The 19,793-nt window shown below is 37.7% G+C and overlaps 1 protein-coding gene across 1 annotated transcript in view; it reads right to left on the reverse strand.

The window, feature by feature from the left end:
- The window catches only part of LOC127449105 (FERM domain-containing protein 4B-like), a 77,468-nt gene that overhangs the window by 22,604 nt on the left and 35,071 nt on the right, over positions 1-19,793 (reverse strand). The window contains exons 8-11 of the mRNA XM_051712274.1: positions 13,486-13,569; positions 10,954-11,019; positions 10,474-10,531; positions 10,054-10,140 (exon numbers count right to left, since the gene is read on the reverse strand). Of these exons, the coding sequence (XP_051568234.1) occupies positions 10,054-10,140; positions 10,474-10,531; positions 10,954-11,019; positions 13,486-13,569 (295 nt within the window). The remainder of the gene's footprint in view (positions 1-10,053; positions 10,141-10,473; positions 10,532-10,953; positions 11,020-13,485; positions 13,570-19,793) is intronic.

Consider the following 19,793-nt stretch of genomic DNA (forward strand, 5'->3'; position numbering starts at 1 on the left):
CTCACTTCCTGCCCGTCAAACCAGACAAACAGGTTTCACGCACTGAAATACACACTCAAAGAATGGCATTCCACCTCTCGTTTTTCTTGGGAGGGCATTCAGTGCATTTATCATTATGCACACCCTTCAATAGCTACTCATTAATCCGTGTGCTCCATCTCCTTGTGTGACTCTGTGTGTCGTGTCTTTACAGTCTAAATCATAATCCACCTCCTGTTGGACAGAATAGTCCACTCCCCAACTCCTGTATCCTTCTCAGGGCAAACATGTGAGGAATCAACTACTTTCTTTTAATCATTAATGACTGGCCATGGCACTCTTCACCTCCTGGTGAAAACAGCATACCTCTCTCACAGTGATTAAATAGCTGTCCCATTTGACAACAGAGAATTTCTCACTGCCTATACATAGGAGAAAATGAAACATCCTTGGCCTTTCTTTGACGACTTATACAAATAACTACCGGGTAAATACAATACACTTTGTAAGTGTACATAAATGAGTGCGTAGTGCAATGGCAGTACTGTTTACTGACATAGTATCTAGCAGCAGTTGTTTCATTAAAGAACATGTGATAATACATGTGTTTCTTGTAACACTGAAACAGCAGAATCTGCACTGAACTTGGTGAGATAAATGTATTTTCAACAACGTACTAATCCTCAACCGCAGTCGCCTAAAAAGCAGAGTGAGACGAGCTATATCAGCATAATTCTTTCATGCAAAGTCAATTAAATAACATAACTAGATAAGTATGAGGAAAAATAGAGAGCATGCAAATAGAAAGATAATGGGAGCAATCTTCAACAACTCCCATTGTCTGTCTAATAAAGTGAGTCAGACACAAAGTCTGCCATATAAAGTGTACCCTATAAAATGAAAAAATAAATAAAAAAATAAAATGAAATAAGCAGCAGAAAAAAGAAAAAAGAAAAAAAAGAAAATATTTCATTTCATGTTACATTTTATCCCCCAGACACCAAGCATTGTCATTTATGGAATTTTCAATTTTTTCCTCCTTGAACGTGTTTTTAGGATGCATATTTTATTATACTTCATTAATTACATATTTTATACTTCAGATTTCAATGGCAATCTATGGGAATTTTTTCATTTTTAAGCATGTTTTGCTTTGAGGTGACTATTGTGTGACATGAGCAAACTGTGAAATTCAATATGCAAATTTTTACCCACCAAAACTGTTGTTGTGACACAGAGTGTCAGCTACTGTTATGTGTAGTTTATTTCACGATTTTTAATAAAAATAGGTGTTGTCTAATTGCTGAAAACAAACATTGTAATTCTGTGACACTGGGTCTCTGAGGGTTAAGTTTTTAACATACAAAAGGTTTTTTTAAAACATAATGCTTTTTTAAAAAAAAAATCTTACTGTTGAAGGCCCAAAATCTACATAAGATATATTTGAAAGCATCACCGATACTGATAATTGTAACCTCTGTGATACCAATTACCACCATTTGAGTTTTGTTTTAGCATCAGTGTCAACTACTGTGCAGTTAAACAGCCATTAACACACCTCAAAATCAGAACATACACAAACTGCCTGTGTGAAACTAGTATTCTATAATCTTACACACCTTAAACCCTTGCATGTGTGTTTGGAATTATGATGAGGCACAGAAGAAATATGTCAAGACCATGGGCACACCCTCAACCAAGATTTGTTACTGGAACTTCAGGATATATAGAGTGGAATCAAAACATCTTAAAAACCAAGAGCACAGATTTAATAATACTAATTGAAGTATAAGGGTAACTCTTCTGAATACGATAAATTCTTCGAAAAGCAAGGTAAGAAATATCGAAAAAGGCCACATCAGACACCACCAATACAAATGATGTAAATACTGTAAATGTAAATGAGCATAAGTGTGAAGTGCTACCTTCTGCAAAAACTTGTGTTAAAGATAACATGTAACAGTCCTAGAGCCAAAATGAAATAAGCTTGTTGAAAAATCCATGGACTGTCTGACATGGTCTCAAAATCTCTCGGATGAATATACGATTTGTCATTACCGAATCGACAGACAGCCCAGACGCAACTCAGGGTATCTGCAAGTTCGAAGGAATGAAATTTAAGACTTTTTAAGGCCAAATAAAATACAAATTTAAGACCACTTTCGCAACAAAACAAAAAAAAACACATTAATTCATTAGCTGGTAAATGCAAAACCACTCAGGCTACTTGAATGCCTCTTGACATGTTTTTCTTTATATTTTATTGTGCATTTATGTGTTAAGTTAATACAACATTAAAACTCTAAATGAAATCATTAAGAATGCATGTAGCCTAAAGAATGTAGCCTATATTGTGACCCTTCTCTTTAGTCACTTGCTTTCTAGCAAGACATGACGCATTAGACCAGTGCTTTGGCAACATCACCACTTATGTCAAACACGGAAGTGGTGGCAAAAACCACGCGCAAAAAATAAACTTTTATTGGATTACGTTGTTGAAAAATTATTCCGAGGGCTCTCGTTGACTGCTGTGGCTTCAAGATCATCAACAGAGCTGACTGGACTGAGATCATTTCAACTCACAACTTCGCAGCATAAATTTATAGCGAACAAGATTACATGTTTGTTATTAACTCATTTTATTATAGTAATTGTATCACTAAGAATATGTTTGTATTTATGATGGTTTTGTGTCATACTTTCATTTAATCCTCTAATCTGTCAAATCTAACACAACAATCAGCAGTCTTTCTGCCACCACTTACTGTGCATGCACTGACATTTCTGTAAATAAGAGTATTGGTCTATAGACCTTATTCACAGTAGCACCATGTTTGATTTTTAATGGGAATGGAAACGAGGCTGTGAGGGATAGACTTACCATTTCTTCAATGGCATGCACGGTGTAAATCTGTAAAAAGATCCGATATCCCATCTGATTTTCCACAACTCATGTTGTCTGGAGTTTTTTGTCTACTGAGTGTCATTGAAAAGATATTTTTTCAATGTTTTGTACCCGGAACTATCCAAAAACACTTTAAACTGCAGTACATCTCATCGAAGAGACTGTACGTCTATCCTGCACAGCCTTGTTGTCATTCCCATTAAAAATCAAAGATACTGCTGCTGTGAATAAGGTCTAGCATGTGCTGAATAACATTTATATTTGTTTTCTTGGCAGATACCTTTAACAAATACTTTATTCATTTAAAAATGAAATTTCTGTCATCACTGCTCACCCTTAAGTCTGAATGAATTTTTATCTGCCATGGAACAAAAAAGGAGATGTTAAGCAAAACGTTTAGTCTCAGTCACCATTCACTGTCACTGCATCTTTTTTCATTCAATGAAAGTGAATGGTGGCTGAAACTCCCTAAAATCTCCTTTTGATATCTACTGAAATAAGAAAGTCATACAGGTTTGCAACAGCATGAAAGTGATGACAATTTTAATTTTTGAGTGAAATATCTAAAATAAAAACTCATCAGTTACCTTAAAAATGGCAGTTTAAAGTTGACAAGATGTATTGAAAATGTTAACAGATTAAATTATGAAAGAGAAGCAGAGGGAGAGACACTGTGCTGCTGCTTTCCCCCTGATTGGTCTGAATAACTCGCAGCATCATGCAGGCTGCTCTGTCTTGTCTGTCCGTGCGCTGTCAGTGTCCTCTTTGCTTCGCGACGTTATCACTAGGTGAGAAAAGGGACGTGTGGCGTGAGAGCGTGAGAACAGTGTCAATTGCGTTGGCAGCCCTAGATCTAGAGAGATGGAGATGAGAGATATAACAGGTGTAACTCTGCAGCTGAGTAGTTCTGTTAGCTTTACAATTATTGTCAAAGGTAGTGTAAAATAAGGAAGCACAACGATTTGAAAGGCGTCAAAAGACCGCTCCAACCTTGCGCGCTTGCAAATTGTAACGTTGACTGCTTTGTCGATTATAAGCGGGAGCGACGTGTTAGACACAAAATAATGCCATTTGCATTTCGGATTAACGGGTTTATTTATACATGTGTAACATCGTAAGTTCAGTAAAAATGTGCTTCCCTGCACGCGCTCACACTAAACTCAAGCGTCAGCTGCTAAATGACGGATCCGAGAGAGAGAAAGAGAGAGAGAGGGAGAGAGATGATTTTAACTCGCGCAGATTCTGCATCTCCTCTATTCCCGCCCCAAAATTTAAGACCTCAGCAAAGAAATGTAAGACTTCTTGTAATTTATTTAAGATATTTAAGACTTTTTATGGCCTTACATTTTTAAAAGTAAATTTAAGACTTTTTAAGAACCCGCGGATACCCTGCAACTGTAAACTTTGAATTATGACATATTCACAAAAACAACTTGATTTTTACATGTTCTAAAGGAAATGTGAATGGTGCATCTTCACAAACATTAGAATACCTGTATCAACAAATCAAAAAACAATACAAAAATACGCTACATTTACTGCTTTCATTCCACATCGCTTCAGAGCCCGGGAAAGTTTAGACAAAAAGTTCTAAAGCTTTTAATTCTGAAGATCCCCAAAAGCTCTTGCATGGGGAAGAGTTACAGCCACGAGACCCCCTCACTCTTATCTATAGCCCCCCTGCAAAGCTATTTGTGTTTTATTGCTTGATCAATTGTCTGGCCTGAGAAATGCACAATGATGGTGAAATTTGCATAATGAGTTTGGCATGCTGGAAGAAGATTGGGGGGTGGGCGAATACAAAGACTGCCCTCCTTGGCAGAGCACAATCAATACTGGCAAGATGACAGGTTGCAGTCTAGTGTACTTTTAAAAAGAAAGTGTTAAAACGCTCAGTGGAGTGGGAAGAGAGAAGACAGACAGAAAAGGGGAGAGAGGGGAAAAAGGGAGAAAAGGCAGAAGATGGGGAGATGACCAGATTTATAGTTGGAATATTCCTACAAAAAAGTACCATGGTATTACTATGTTTTTTGGACATTTACCATGGTAACATGGAGAACCATGTAAATTCCATAGTATGTGAATATGATAATTATGCTGTAATACCACGTTTTGGACATGGGACCATGGTAATTCCATGTTTTTTAGACATTTACCATGGTAATAGTAGGGCTGCTCGATTATAGCAAAAATCATAATCATGATTATTTTGGTCAAAACTGAGATCACGATTATTTAACACGATTACACATTGACTTTGGAAACGGGCGGATTTAGGCATGGGCGACATGGGCAGCTGCCGGGGGCAGACGAAGCACCCACACAAACAAGTGGGCGCCCTGAAGTCCACCAGCCATCTCATCTCCAACCACAACCCCCCGTTCAGGTGCACATCAGTGCAAGCATTTTCGGAACACAGGCGCATATTCAGCACACACACATACGCCGCCTGTCATTGAAAAAGGGTGCAGCTGTTACTAGATCGATAGCGAATTATAAAATTGTGTGCTCTGGTTTACTTTCAACAGCAGAATAAGAAAATGAACTATGACACAGGCCTAGGCTATCACAAATATAGTCGGTTATTTTTTTGTTATTGACGTTTTAATCAGTCTGCTTGTCTGGTCGGGCAAGTAAAATTCTCTATCACTTGCCCCTTCAAAAATGCACTTGTCTCGGACGAGCGTTAATGTCTAGCCCTGATTAAATATTTTATTCAACATACTCCGGTAACAATTTTTCTTCTGCAGTATAGCTCCTAAATTTTTAGATACTATTTTGGAAAACAAGCCAAAAAAAGACTAATCAAAAACATATTTTGTTCAAGTGTATAAGGGGCTAAGACTACACTCTCTCACCTTTATGTTCACTTCGATCCAACTTTACCTCACAAAAAAAAAAGTTTTCTTCTTAATAGAGCTGTGTATTGCCGATTTTCTTCATGATAAGAAACACACAGTGAGCGTGACACATATATTATGATTCACTACGTTGCGAGCCATCACGTTATAAACTAGCTGCAGCAAATGCGTGCGAGTAAGGAGTGTCCCCGTGCCAGAGTGTGCATCAGCCAGGAGAAGATTCAATCTCTTCCCCGGTCACTGCACGCAACTCAGAGACGCGGCGCTGACCGCACAGAGAAATGCCAGTTTCGGAGTTTAATTTCATAACCCGCTTCCTTATTATTTCAACTTTAATAAAGGATGCTTTAAAGATATGATGCTGGGGTGTTTCATTGTGAAACAGAATGCAGCACAATAATCGTTTTACCTTGATTATATTGTTTTCATAATCACTGGAAGCCAAAATCGTAATTGAAAATAAAATTCTATTTATCGCCCAGACCTAAGTAATACCATAATATTCTTTGAAGAACCTTGGCATAACAAATAAATGTCATGGTCTATGAATATGGTAATCATTCAGTACCATGGAATATATCAAAGTACCACGGTACTACCATGTTTTTGGACATGGTACCATGGTAATACCATGTTTTTTGGACATTAACCATAGTAACACCACAGTATTCTTTAAGATACCTTGGAGTGCTATGTAAGTACCATGGTATGTGAATATGATAAGTCCGTACCATAGTATATATAAAAAACCATGGTATTCTATGAAGCTCCTTGGAGAACCAATATAATGTTACAGTATATGCATTTGGTAATTATTCAATACCATGTTATAAATCGAAGTATCATGGTATTACCATGTTTGATATTGGTAGATACTAATATTTCCAAGGAAATACCAAGTTATTCTTTGAAGTATGTAAATTAAGTATATCATGGAAAATATCAAAGGACCATGCTATTACCAACTGTTAACATCACTGTACCATGCCATCACCAGTACGTTTTTGTTAGGTAAAAAGAAGACAAAAGGAGAAATAGAAAGCTGTTTACACTGATCTCCCTATCCTCACCCTGCCCCCCCATGGATATCTTGGCTTGCCAGGGGAAGAGCTGATTGGGACACTGCCAACAGAACCAATCCCCCTTCAGACATCACACTGCTGGCAGCATTCCAACCCCTGCCTCCTCCAGCTCCCCATGAAGCTCCATAATTACACCCTCCTCAGGGAGGGGCTGGTGTTCATAGCAGCCATGTAGCTGAGTTACAGAGTGGGAAATGCCCATTAACACTCTGGCATAGGGCTGAACATACATACACACCCAGTTGCATCCTACATAGCACAGGAGTAATGGATGCCAATTAACAAACATCTTAAAAAGTGAGGCTTGGGTGAAATACAAAAACCCTTCACATTAAAAAAGAGCAATGGTTACTGAGCTCTTGAAGGGTAGGGAGAAAGCTAAAAATGTGATAATTGGGATGTTAATTAAAAATCCCATTGAACACAAATTTTTGAAATGTAAAGAGGAAAGACAGTGTAAATTGCAAAGTTTTCCTAAATTTAGAGTCTCACGACAAATATATCACTTATTCACTGACAATAGGGCTGCACAATTAATTGAAAATCTAACTGCGATTACAATTATGGCTGCCACGATTATGTAATCATGAAAACAGAAGATTACAGCATTCAATTTAAGTCTGCTCCAGTTGCATCAACGGTTTCTATTTACAACACCTTTTTGCAGCGGTTGAGTATTCTAACCAATCACTAACATGTCCGTTGAGCAATGAAACGGCAATGGCCAATCAGAGCCGCGTAAATTAGTCCTCAGTCCTGTCAGTAATGACAACTGATCCTAATGTGCAAGTTTTAAACCATCTGAATGCCCAGATGCTTGCTTTATGTTCAACCTCTGCTTGCGGTGGCACACGAAAATGAATACTGAAGAAACATCACCTGACACTTGAAAAGCTGTAGAACAAGAGCAAAAAGCACTTTGGAATTATTTTAAATAATCATTGCATATTGCGCCGCTCACTTTGAATGTAGATGTTAAATACACTGCAAATGAGCAACACTACAAAACTAAAATGCTCCCGTTCTAATCAAGGCATAAACGTGGTGTAAATAATTGATTTATTATGCTGATCAGACAGCTTTGTTTTTAATGAGAGCATTCGCAAGAATGCAGAACTTTGTGCGAAGCGTCACTGAGCTTGCGTCGAAATGCAGGTCTCAAACAGTGTAAACCTGCAGTGAGTGACAGCTGTCATTGTAATGGGAGAGTTTGTCGTGTTGCTCAATTTCTGTGTACAATTTATTAAAAATGTAATAACAGTTTTGTTTTGTCATGTTAATAAGTAGGCCAATGTGAATTTGATTTGTACATTATAGCAATAAAGTAATTCAGCTTAACTGTTCTAAGTTTGTTTTGGAGGTGTAGCCAACATAAAGAATATGGCATGAATAGCATATTTCAGGAATCACCGTTTTTGTCATCACATCTGCTCTAATAAGACCCATTTGCCACGCAGCTGGTATTAGTAGATTTAACATTTTCACGAATCGCACAAACTCTGATCGCAAATGACTGTTTTTAATTTCCAAAGTGCAACCACTGAGACCAACAATGATCTAACGATGATCTTACATGAACAAGACCACTGAAGATCTAATGGGATGAATGGTCCCCTGTCTTGCCACCAAAGGGCTTACTGAACGCAGTAAGTAACTTGGTCAATTTAAACCAGCTGTTAATAAGTTTCAATATTGAATATGTCATATTATTTACTGTACGTGGACTAATAATTTAAGCAGTAATTTAGCAATAATTTAATTGATTCTATACCATAGATATCCATTTAAAATAAATTTTATTTGGCCTAACATTAACAAACATTATTACAATATTTAATGCTTAAAAGAAACTTGAGAGCAGCTCATATCCACCACTGAAATCTGCTACACTGAAGAACCACAAGGTTGCTTACTTTGTGACGTCACTGTAATTTAATATTTGAATCGACATTTTTTTATTTATTTATTTTTCTCCCAATTTGGAATGCCCAATTCCCAATGTGCAACCACGCTCAACTCACCACGCGCCCCACCGAGAACGAACCAAATTATAGTGACCACGAGGAGTTTACCCCATGTGACTCTACCCTCCCTAGCAACCGGGCCAATTTGGTTGCTTAGGAGACCTGGCTGGAGTCACTCAGCACGCCCTGGGATTCGAACAAATGAGCTAGCGAACTCCAGGGGTGGTAGCCAGCGTATTTTACCACTGAGCTACCCAGGCCCCCTTTAATCGACATTCATAATCGCGATTACAATATCAAGGGCAATAATCCACAATTATGATTTTTGCTATAATCTTGCAGCCCTAACCGACAACATAATCTGCTTTTACGAACAGTCATATTTCGTCGTAATCAGACTCAATACGTAGGAGCTGCAGCTTCGTGTGTGTGCAGATGCTTATGATATTTAAAGCAGCTGTACTCATGGTGATGTAGGTTCGAATCAAGTCTGAGTCATGTCACATTGGATAACATTTACCCTTTCACTCTGGTCTAAATCCTAGGGTGTCCTTCGTTTTTCATGTGCCTTTACGTCATGCATTGTAGCTTTTCCAAGTATTCTCCATTGACCGCAACACAGTACGGATGCATTCGACGCATGGGCACTATGGCTGCTTTGTGATCTTCAGTGCAGTCAATCCCAGACGCATGCGCAGATGACTCGCAGAGATTGAACGGACAGTGCGAATGACCAAATTTACATCACGCACACTGTGCATGAGACATGGCAGCATGCAGACATCCGAAGTATACTTTTACCTTAAGCCTCAATGACTGTATGAAGCATAGAGCACACAAAAATGCTAATGTAATTGGCTGACTTTGCGCAATTTGTGGCAATCAAGGTGCATCAGTCCGCCAGGAAACAAAGTCGTGCTTTTGAGGAAGAACAAACCACTGGATTTGCCATGTTTGACTGCCATCAAATCTTTGAAAAATATTAAGTTATGCCTGTGAAATAATTTATATTTAACCATTTTGAACTGACAGAATTTCTGATAACAAACTCACACATTTCTGCTACAGCTTTCATTAGCATAATTATTATTAGCATTCATTTTTAGAATGAGTTCCACTGCAATATATTCAACCATAAATGGCCTAATCCCCAAAACTGTTGAGTTGAAACCTAGCATGGACTGGAGAATACCCCTATCACCATTGTGCTCTTGAGCAAGGCTCTTAGCCCATGGTAATAACAACAAAACAGAAGAGCAAACCTTTCGTGGCTTGAGCTTGTCTTGGAGGTCGTACTGGCCGATGCCTTTGTAGCTGATCCCCAACCACCACGGTATGTCCTGTTTATCCTGCGAAAAAGAGGACATTTTAGGAAAGTTAGTCACAGAGGTAATTACTGCTATTGTCTGGCAAAGGTAGCAAAATAAAAAGCCATTCACAGCCATTCACATCCAGTAGCAGCAGTAAACACTGTTTGACCTCCAGTGATGTTTTACTGAACTAGCTAGCACAGCACATTAGAATTATACCACACACATTTTACAAGTGTTAATTATTTTACTAACAATAAATCAAGTTAAGGTCCTATTATGAGAGCCTTTGTATTTATCATTCATGTCTATGTCTACATCTTTAAATAGTTCCAATTTCCTAAAACACATTGCAAAAACAAAACCACATACCTTTACTTTGTAATAATGAACTCCATATGCAGGTAAGGATTCAACTAAGGTAAGATACCTGTTGAAAAAAAAAAATTCCAGCAGTTCACTGAATAAGAGTACAGAACAGAGAGGGTCAGTGTTTTGGACAAAAACTAGCGTATATACATATTAACCCTAGTAAATCATCTATAAACTGTCATCGACAGTAATCCCACAGTTGATTTGTCTGTGCTTTCACAGTGGGCCACATTGTCAATATATCAATGCAGGGACACAAATCAAGCTGACAGAAATGACCTTGTCTCATCCCATTGAGCTAAAAATAAAGTGGGACATCGTGGTTAGGTTTGCTGAAAGCAGTCACTAAGAAATATGCTCTAATTAATTACGCAGTTTCGCCCTTCCACAAACAACTGCTATAGTGATCAGGTAGGACAACAGGCTCAGACTTGCTTTGCTACTGTTTATGTCAGGCAGAAACATTATTAGCATGCTTACCGTACAATTGCCTGTCCACGACTGAGTCCCTTCAGCTTTCTGTAATGTTTGATTACTTTATCTTCACTAGATGGCATGTGAAATAGAGAGCGAGAGAGAGAGAGCCAGAGAGAGAGAAAGATGTTACCATCCACACACACAAAACTGAGTATGAGACCAATGTGTGAATGTGCCATTTAAATGACGTGGCTAGTCAGACTAGTCAGTTATTAAGCCAGGTGCACCCATGTATGAAATACCATCTGGCTGGCTGTCCTGTGAATCACACATAATGTTCATAGCAATTATCCTAATAACCTGTTCTTCATACATACACATTTTAAAGTGCACCTATTATGGTTTTTAAAAGTGCCTAATTTTGTTTCAAAGGTGTCATACAATAGATTTACATGCATCCAAGGTCAAAAAACACTTTAATTTGCTAATAATTTAAACTGCAGCATTACCTTTTTTTCCCCATGTCAAAAACGACTCCTTAAATGATCCATTCTAAAGGATTCATTCTAAACTCCTCCTTTCAGAGAGCCTACTCTGCTCTGATTGGACAGATGTCACAGTCTGTTGTGATTGGTCTACCACTTACAGCGCGTGTCGGAAAGGAAACGCCCACTACCATATCCGAGTTTCAGCTCCGTCTGAAAAAATGTCTGTTTTACCTTACCAATTTGAGCCCAAGTCCAATAGTGATACATCGGAAGATCGACACGAACCACCATCGCAAGCATGACGAGAACAGGACGTTTCTCTGTGGTAAGTTTATATGCAGTTTGACAAAATTGAGTTAGCCGGTTAACAGAGGCTAACAGCTAACAGGCTAACAGTGTGCACTGACTGCAAATGTAAACAGACCAGAGGCGGGTTTTTTGTTACCAAATTACGTAGGTTAGTACAGGAAGTGAGTCTGGAATTACTAACGACTCGTTTCAGGTGTTCAGAATCGTTTTTTTCTTTTGGGTGTCAATAACTCCATTTATCGTGCACTTTGATTTTTGAAACTTTGCAGGCTTTTTTACATTCACAAACAGCTATATAACACACTACATGAAAGGTAATAATTGAAAAACCATAATAGGTGATCTTTAACATAAGCATTAATTTATGTCCACCATTACAAGGAAGCTACATAATAGGAAATAAATAATACAGATAATTATTGCAGAAAACTTGTTGGAATAACATTAAAATATATATTGACAATTTATTTTACATATCTAATCAACAGCACACACCTACATCTGCACTCACTCGCACAGCTTTCTTTTTAACACTTGCACTAACATACTGATTTTTCACTCGTACACACTTCAATAATTGCTGTCTGTTCACTGATTTCAATCTAACAGCTCCTCGCACTAAATACCCATTGATTAAAGCTGCCAAATCAATTCATTTTAGGGTGGCAGACATCAACATCCAAATGTCTAGGTTTACAGAAGCCACAGGGCAACTCTAATTAGCATGCAGGTTAATTAACAAGGTTTGTTTGAATGAAATAAACAAAATGGAGCTTGTGGCCTAAGCACAGCACACCTGGCTCCAATTAAAGACTTTTATCTTTAAAATTTCAGACTCCATTTACACACTTTAGACTGTAATATTTGTGCCATTTGTGGATTTTAGACATTGGTTAATGCTCTTAAAGACAAATAAAATTTAAATGGACACTATTTACTTCCTTAATAAATATTCCTGGGCTTTCAGTACACGTTAGTGCATATTAGTTTAGAATATTTTTTAAATCTTGCATTAAAATGTAATGTAATAATACCTCTGAACCTATACAATTACTTTTATGATAAAAAAATAAAAAAAAAAGACTTTGGCTCCTTTTTTTTTTTTTTTTCGATTTGGAATGCCCATTGTGCTTTTTTTTTTTTTTTTTTTAAGTCCTCGGTCTCGTGTAGTGATTCGCCTCAATCCGGGTGGCGGAGGACGAATCCCAGTTGCCTCCGCGTCTGAGACAGTCAATCTGCGCCTCTTATCACGTGGCTTGCTCAAACCCTCAGTTCTTTTCGGGTGATTCATGAAAAAAAAAAACAGTTCAAAAGAGTCATTTGGTTACGACTCTCTCGTGCTGGGTTTGTTGTTGCGTGCAGCGAGCTCATCACAACAGAATGGGTGAAAAGCGGCTCGAGACACACTGGTGGTGCGTGATCTAAAGATGAATTCAATAACTCACAAGATGATATCTGATGAAACGGCATATGAATGCACACAACCCGACTGTTGCCAATGGCAACTAGATCTTAAATTATTGTCGCAATAATTTATATTTGGTCGCATTTGCGACCATTTTAGTCGCAGTCTGGAGCCCTGAAAAGGCTTTGTGGGAAAAATAATATTAGCTAATAATATCAGTCTAATTTTCACAATCCAATCAAATCCCGTTTAATGCAATCAAGTCCTGCCCTACATTATTTCTTACCACATATTCTTTTGGACACTGAAATACGTCACAATACAGGAGTAAAAGCATGGCAAATGCTGTTTGATTTTGTCTTTAAAGCAAAAAAATTAATATTTAGCTCTTACCAGAATGCTAATGATGGGTGCTCTTTCAAAACCGTGGTGGGGAAAGCTGGAAGCTTCTTTAAGGCTGATCTTGTACTATCATCACTAAAAAAAGGTGTAAACAAAAATACCAAAAGATTTATAATGAAATACTCCAATATATCATTCATATGTAGCCTAGCTAAAGTTACACAGCATATAAGTTATATTAGCAGCAGTAGTACAGATAATACTGTTAAAGTATAATACTTTAGATATCATGTGCTGAATCAGGAATAAATAAAAGGAGCCCAGTCTTGCTTGGTCAAAACCACAAGCTTGTTTGAGGACAGCAGATATCATTCTTTTGAAATAGGACTCCATGGTGAAAAGTGATAACACAGATAGACTGATGTTTGAATATTTCCCCCTCCCGAGTGCAAAACGGTTTTATCTTTCATCCTCTTGCTGGAATACATTTAGGCTATAGAAAAAGGGAATTTCTATTGTAAACTGTGCAGTACAATAATAATGATAATTTCCATTTTAAACCATTGACAGTTAACATAAGTCATTATCAGATATGTGTTAATTGTAATTTATTAGTGGTATAAATTACAATTAAGTAGCTATTGATTAGCCTATTTAAAGAGTTAGGGATTTGAACAAACCTGTAACCCCAAGTTAACATTTGGGTGCAACTCGTCCTGCATTGTTTATTCTACAGAAATTAATAATACCTCAAATCATGTGGTTTGTTTTGGAGAGGTGTTACTTTTCCAAGTGATTACTTTTAAGTTACTTTCATAAGACATACAATTTTCACCTGTGGGTCGATAAAACAAGCAGAACAATTTCATGGACTTTAATTGAAGGAGGAACACAAGCTACAGTATATCTAGGTACTATCTCATACAGACTTGGGGATGGGCTCTTTTTAATTGAGCCAAAACGAAAACAATCATTACACGATAGCGACCACTAGCAACACACCAAAAACCACACAGAGCACCTTGGCAACCGCATAGTGAACTATCCCTTTAACGTCAAGGTGGCTAATTTTAACACTCACAGAGAGTTTACATTTAACAATCATACCCACGTAAGGCTACAGATTAAAGCTGAAGCTAATGATGATCTAGTACTTATGCTAATAGCGTCTTATCTCTGTGGATAAAGCATGCTATACTTCAATGCCAAAGTGTTTGATAACACCAACTACTGTCACCCAGAATATACAGGTGCAGCAAAGTCCCCTTAAACTAAAGCAAAGTTCACAAAGCACAGCTTGGGATGGCAGTTCAACGCTGAAATACAAAAGCTATATGAAAAGTCTAGCTGGCACCATCACGATGGGAGAAAGACAAAACACCTGAATTCAAAAATTGGATAGTGATATCCTAGAAAACCCTTATAGCACTGGTTTCCAGACATCTGATCTGATTTAGCGACCTTTGATCAGATCTTTTCCAAAACTTTGTTGGGGGTGACGTGGGCGACATTGTTTTTACAGGAAGCAATTACTCAGAAAACAAAGGAGCATACACTGATCTAATAATTTTCTGAATACAATAAAACCACAACATCTGAGTCAGCATACTTTGAAAATTAATTGACAACTACAGGAAACAGGTTAAGGAATTGATAACACATGTACAACGGAGCAGCAACCTCTCTTGCCCTGCTTATCAGAACATTAATACCTTGCTTGACAAAGCAGCACTATATTCCCTGGCACTACTCCCTTTTCCAAGTCAGTAGTTTTGCAGTTCAGTGATTTATGATAAGTTTTATGGTATAAATCTAGAGGGCTGGGTTGATGATGTGGTAAAAAACAGTACATGGGTGCCCTGAGACCGCAATGCCTCGTCAGCAATCTGGAATTCATTATACAGTCTTTACTATCAACCAGTTGGCAAGGAAGGGCGGGCAAACACTTAACCTCACATTTAAGCAAGGCATGGAGGACTTACACTCGCATTTTCCGGCATTCAACTACCTCACTGAAAGGAAATTAGTGGCAAACATAATTTGATGTTAACGTCCTTAAACTGAAGATGACTAATGCATATTTTAGATTACTTCTACTTAGAATTCAGATTCAACGGGATCAAACAGAATACTATAAGTTCAAAACCATCATAATATCGTTTAAAAGGATACCCAAAAATGAAAATTCTGTCATCCTTAACTCTCATGTTGTTCCAAACCCCTGAAGGTGACTTTGTAGAACAATATCCTGGCCAAAACCAAAAGACGACTGGGGCTGTCAAGACAAGTTTTCTGAAGTCATATGATATTTTTGTGCGAGGAACTGTCCAAAATTAAAGTCATTATTCACGATAATCTTCCATCCTGCATGCTGTTAACTGCTCAGTGAGTTGAACTTGAGAACCAGATCAGTCTGACTCTAACTTATCACTGAGATTGTCAACCAAAACAACCGTTTCATTGAAAAAATCTAACTCAAAAGAATGATTCGCTCAAAAATCTGACATTTTTCTTTAGTGAACAATTAATGCAATTCTCACACAAAGCAACAAGTTGTATAGACCATTTTTATGATAATTTTATAATGCTTTTGAATCCTTTTTGAATCTTGAAAGAAAGCTTCATTTCCCATTCCTCAGAATTTATTTAGGTGTAAACAATTTCTTTAATATTATTTGTAATAATCCTGTGCTTGTTAGGTTCTTTTAAAAGTGACACCACCTCCTAAACTTTCACTCTAGTGAATGTGGACATATGGGAGGATCTTATAGGGAGAACCCCTGCCTGGTTGCTCCTGACATAAACTACAGACAGATGACATCAGCATCCTGCTTGCCGCCCTATCGTCTGCCAACGGGAGATGTCTCCACTCCCTTATGCCTTACATCCACCCACTCTTTAAGGAGTAAGTTTATTTGGAAAGTGGTGGAAGTCTTCCTCACGTCCTAAATAAACTTAAGAGCCCTGGGCCTCCAGCTTTACCCAAATACAACAGCTCAAAATTTATGAGATCTGGGAGCCTTCATCGACATTGAGCTAACAGAAACCAGAGCAAGAGAAGGTCTGAGGGTTTCATCGTAAGCCCACTTACACTATGAGAGGACGCTATCAGTACTGATATGCTGCTACCAGAACTGCTTGACCATATTACTTAATCACGTGCCAGGCAGCAAATAGTAAAATGCATGTCAGCTTTAAAATGTGAACTAACACAACCCAGCAATATCCCTGTGCTCTAAGTGGTTGCTATGACATTGTCATCCCTAGATTTAGGGATGCTAATTTAACAGCTTTTTTTTTTTTTTTAAATATGAAATAACATGGACTGATGGCTTCGACCGAAGCATATATCATTTATTAACAACCTCAGAGCTCACTGTATGTTTGTCTTTAAATGTTTGTAAATTCTTGTTAAAAATATATTCCCCTATGGAGAAAATGAATAACATTTTTACTTCCAGAATCTGACTGTTGTGCTCTGTAATGCATGTTTTCATTAGGGCTGCAACTAACGATTATTTTGATAATTGACTAATCTAACGATTATTAGAATGATTATTCGACTATTCAGGCGATTATTGCAACGATTAATCATTAACTCTAAACCAACTATTCAGCTTGTGCCCTGACTTAAAAGGTTGTATTAAACGTGCTTGCTAACAATAAAGAGGACAAAATCTTTTTTTTCCTCCCAATTTGGAATACCCAATGTGCTTTTAAGTCCTCGTGGTCGTGTAGTGATTTGCCTCAGTCCGGGTGGCGGAGGATGAATCCCAGTTGCCTCCGCGTCTGAGATCGTCAACCCGTGCATCTTATCATGTGGCTTGTTGAGCGTGTTGCCACGGAGACATAGCGCGTGTGGAGGCTCCACGCCATCCACCGCGGCAACCACACTCAACTCACCACGCGCCCCACCGAGAACGAACCACATTATAGCGATCACGATGAGGTTACCCCATGTGACTCTACCCTCCCTAGCAACCGGGCCAATTTGGTTGCTTAGGGGACCAGGCTGGAGTCACTCAGCACGCCCTGGGATTCAAACTAGCGAACTCCAGGGGTGGTAGCCAGCGTATTTACCACTGAGCTACCCAGGCCCCCAAAAACATTTAATTCTAATCATGCATCGCACAGATGAGGTAAAGTCATTTGAGTTAACATGCGCTCATTTAAAGGCGTTGTTTACAGAAATGCCATTTTTGTTAAAGAGACAGTATCGGTTTTAGCACGTGTTCAACAAATCAATGTAAATACTTGTAAATAGTGCATTTTATGCAATTTAACAATAAATTTGTAACAAAAATAATATTTTAAATATAATATCTCATTTATTGATTGAATACATTGATTTGTTAATTTTTTAAAAAGACAAAATGTGACCAAAATGATGAAAAACTAATAAAATATAATTTGTAAAATGTACCTAATGTACCTAGTTTAAAGGTCCCCTGTATAATTAACAGCATTAGCTGGGAGATAATTTATTTTATATATAAGCAAAAGGGACATTATAACTGAAATAAACCCATATGAATCGATATTGAATCAAATCTAAATTGGAATCTAATCGAATTGAGAGCTTGTGAATCAGAATCGAATTGGATAGGGAAATCTGTATCAATACCCAGCCCTACTAAACATCAACTTACAGCTCTAGCTTGTAAACCAACACCATTTCACCAGTTTGTTTGTGCATCTTCTTGTAGTTTCAGCTACATTATAACCTTCTTCCTAAATGCACAGTGCACCAATAATGGCTAAATACTCAGGATGGAAGTCCAAATACAGCAAGAGACTAAACCTGTACAATCATGCAGGATTTGTATTTTCCATGTCTGAATTGATAATCTTACTAGAACACCTACAATACAGTGTTTACAGTCGAGAGCTCTGACTATGAGATTTATTACTGAGTGAGTTATGAATGTTATGTCACTTTCTGTAGTGATAAAAGTTATATTAGGGGTGTAACAGTTAGAATTTCTCACAGTTCGGTTTGTATCACATTTCAGGGTCACGTTCGGTATTTGTTTTATTCAGAAAAAAGAAATATTACTTCCAAATCCAAAGAATAATCTATTTGGTAAACACTTCAACAGGTTTGCCCTTAATAAAAAGCATGGTTTTACAACAGTAACCACAGTTTAACCATGGCATGTGTAGTAAAATCATAGTAACCACAAAATCAAGGTTACTACATAGTTACTGTCATGGTTTCAATATATAGTAAAATCATGGTTACTATATAGAAACTACAGTTTTACTGTTGTAAAACCATGGTTAATTGTATCAAAACCATGATCTCTGCAAAGAAAACCATGGTGACAGCAGTCGTGGTTACTACAATATTACTATAGCTAAAACATGTTTAATTTTCATCAGGGTCTTTTACTAAAAAAAAATGATCTAATTGCAAAATCAACATTTTAACTTAATACCTGCACTAATACGCTACAGTCAACATAGAGTGCACTTCAAACTCATCTCAACATATATTCAATATTCGGAAGCTGTACATCACTATAAAAGGAATAACCTTGCTATTAAAATGGATACGAGAAGGGATGTTGTGACAGTGCTGCTAGAGTATTTTAATCATACGTGGAAACCCCACATATGGCAATGAACACCCAAACAAACACTTCAGTTATTGTTTCACGTCTGTCCGAATTAGCACTTAATGCCTGCTCATAAATGGAAGGGAGTGTGCGCTCAATGTATTACTATAACGGCATTTTAATGCCAATAATCAAAGCACATTTTTGACACTCGCGATAGATTACAGGCACGCGAGGAAACATGTAGAACTTGTGTGCGCGTTTTAAACCCTTGCGTGCATTATTGGCATATATTACCAGTATTGCGATGTCTGCAAACAGTGCCTGTTTGTAAATGTTTTTTGATCATCGCTGTTGTTATTGACTGCAAAAACAAAATGTTCCCAGAAAGGTGAAATGCAGAGGGCTTCTCTATCAGCGACTCCTTTTCTCCACTTGCCTTTTTCATCTGCACACAGCGCGTGCAGAACTGTGATGTCATGAAGTTGACCCACGTGAAACACAGACGGAGTGTCCATCTACAGAGCCATACAGGTGCATTAGCGGAGGTTGTCTGTTTGACGCTTTATTTTCTTCACTAAACCTTGTGTTCTAGATGCGTCATTAAACTTGAGGTGAATCGCGGTGCCAATGCATATATATATATATATGCAGATTGTACCCTTGTAACACCTGGCACTGTTAGCCCATGTTGATTAATGATCTTAAGACTTTATTAGGCTTTTCTCTGAAAGTACTTCACTTTCCTTAGTTGCTTTTGCAATGAGGTACCTTTTAGTAGATGCAGGGTACAACGGGCTA

This window comes from Myxocyprinus asiaticus, chromosome 12, assembly GCF_019703515.2.
Source record: "Myxocyprinus asiaticus isolate MX2 ecotype Aquarium Trade chromosome 12, UBuf_Myxa_2, whole genome shotgun sequence".
In the NCBI taxonomy this organism is placed as follows: domain Eukaryota; kingdom Metazoa; phylum Chordata; class Actinopteri; order Cypriniformes; family Catostomidae; genus Myxocyprinus; species Myxocyprinus asiaticus.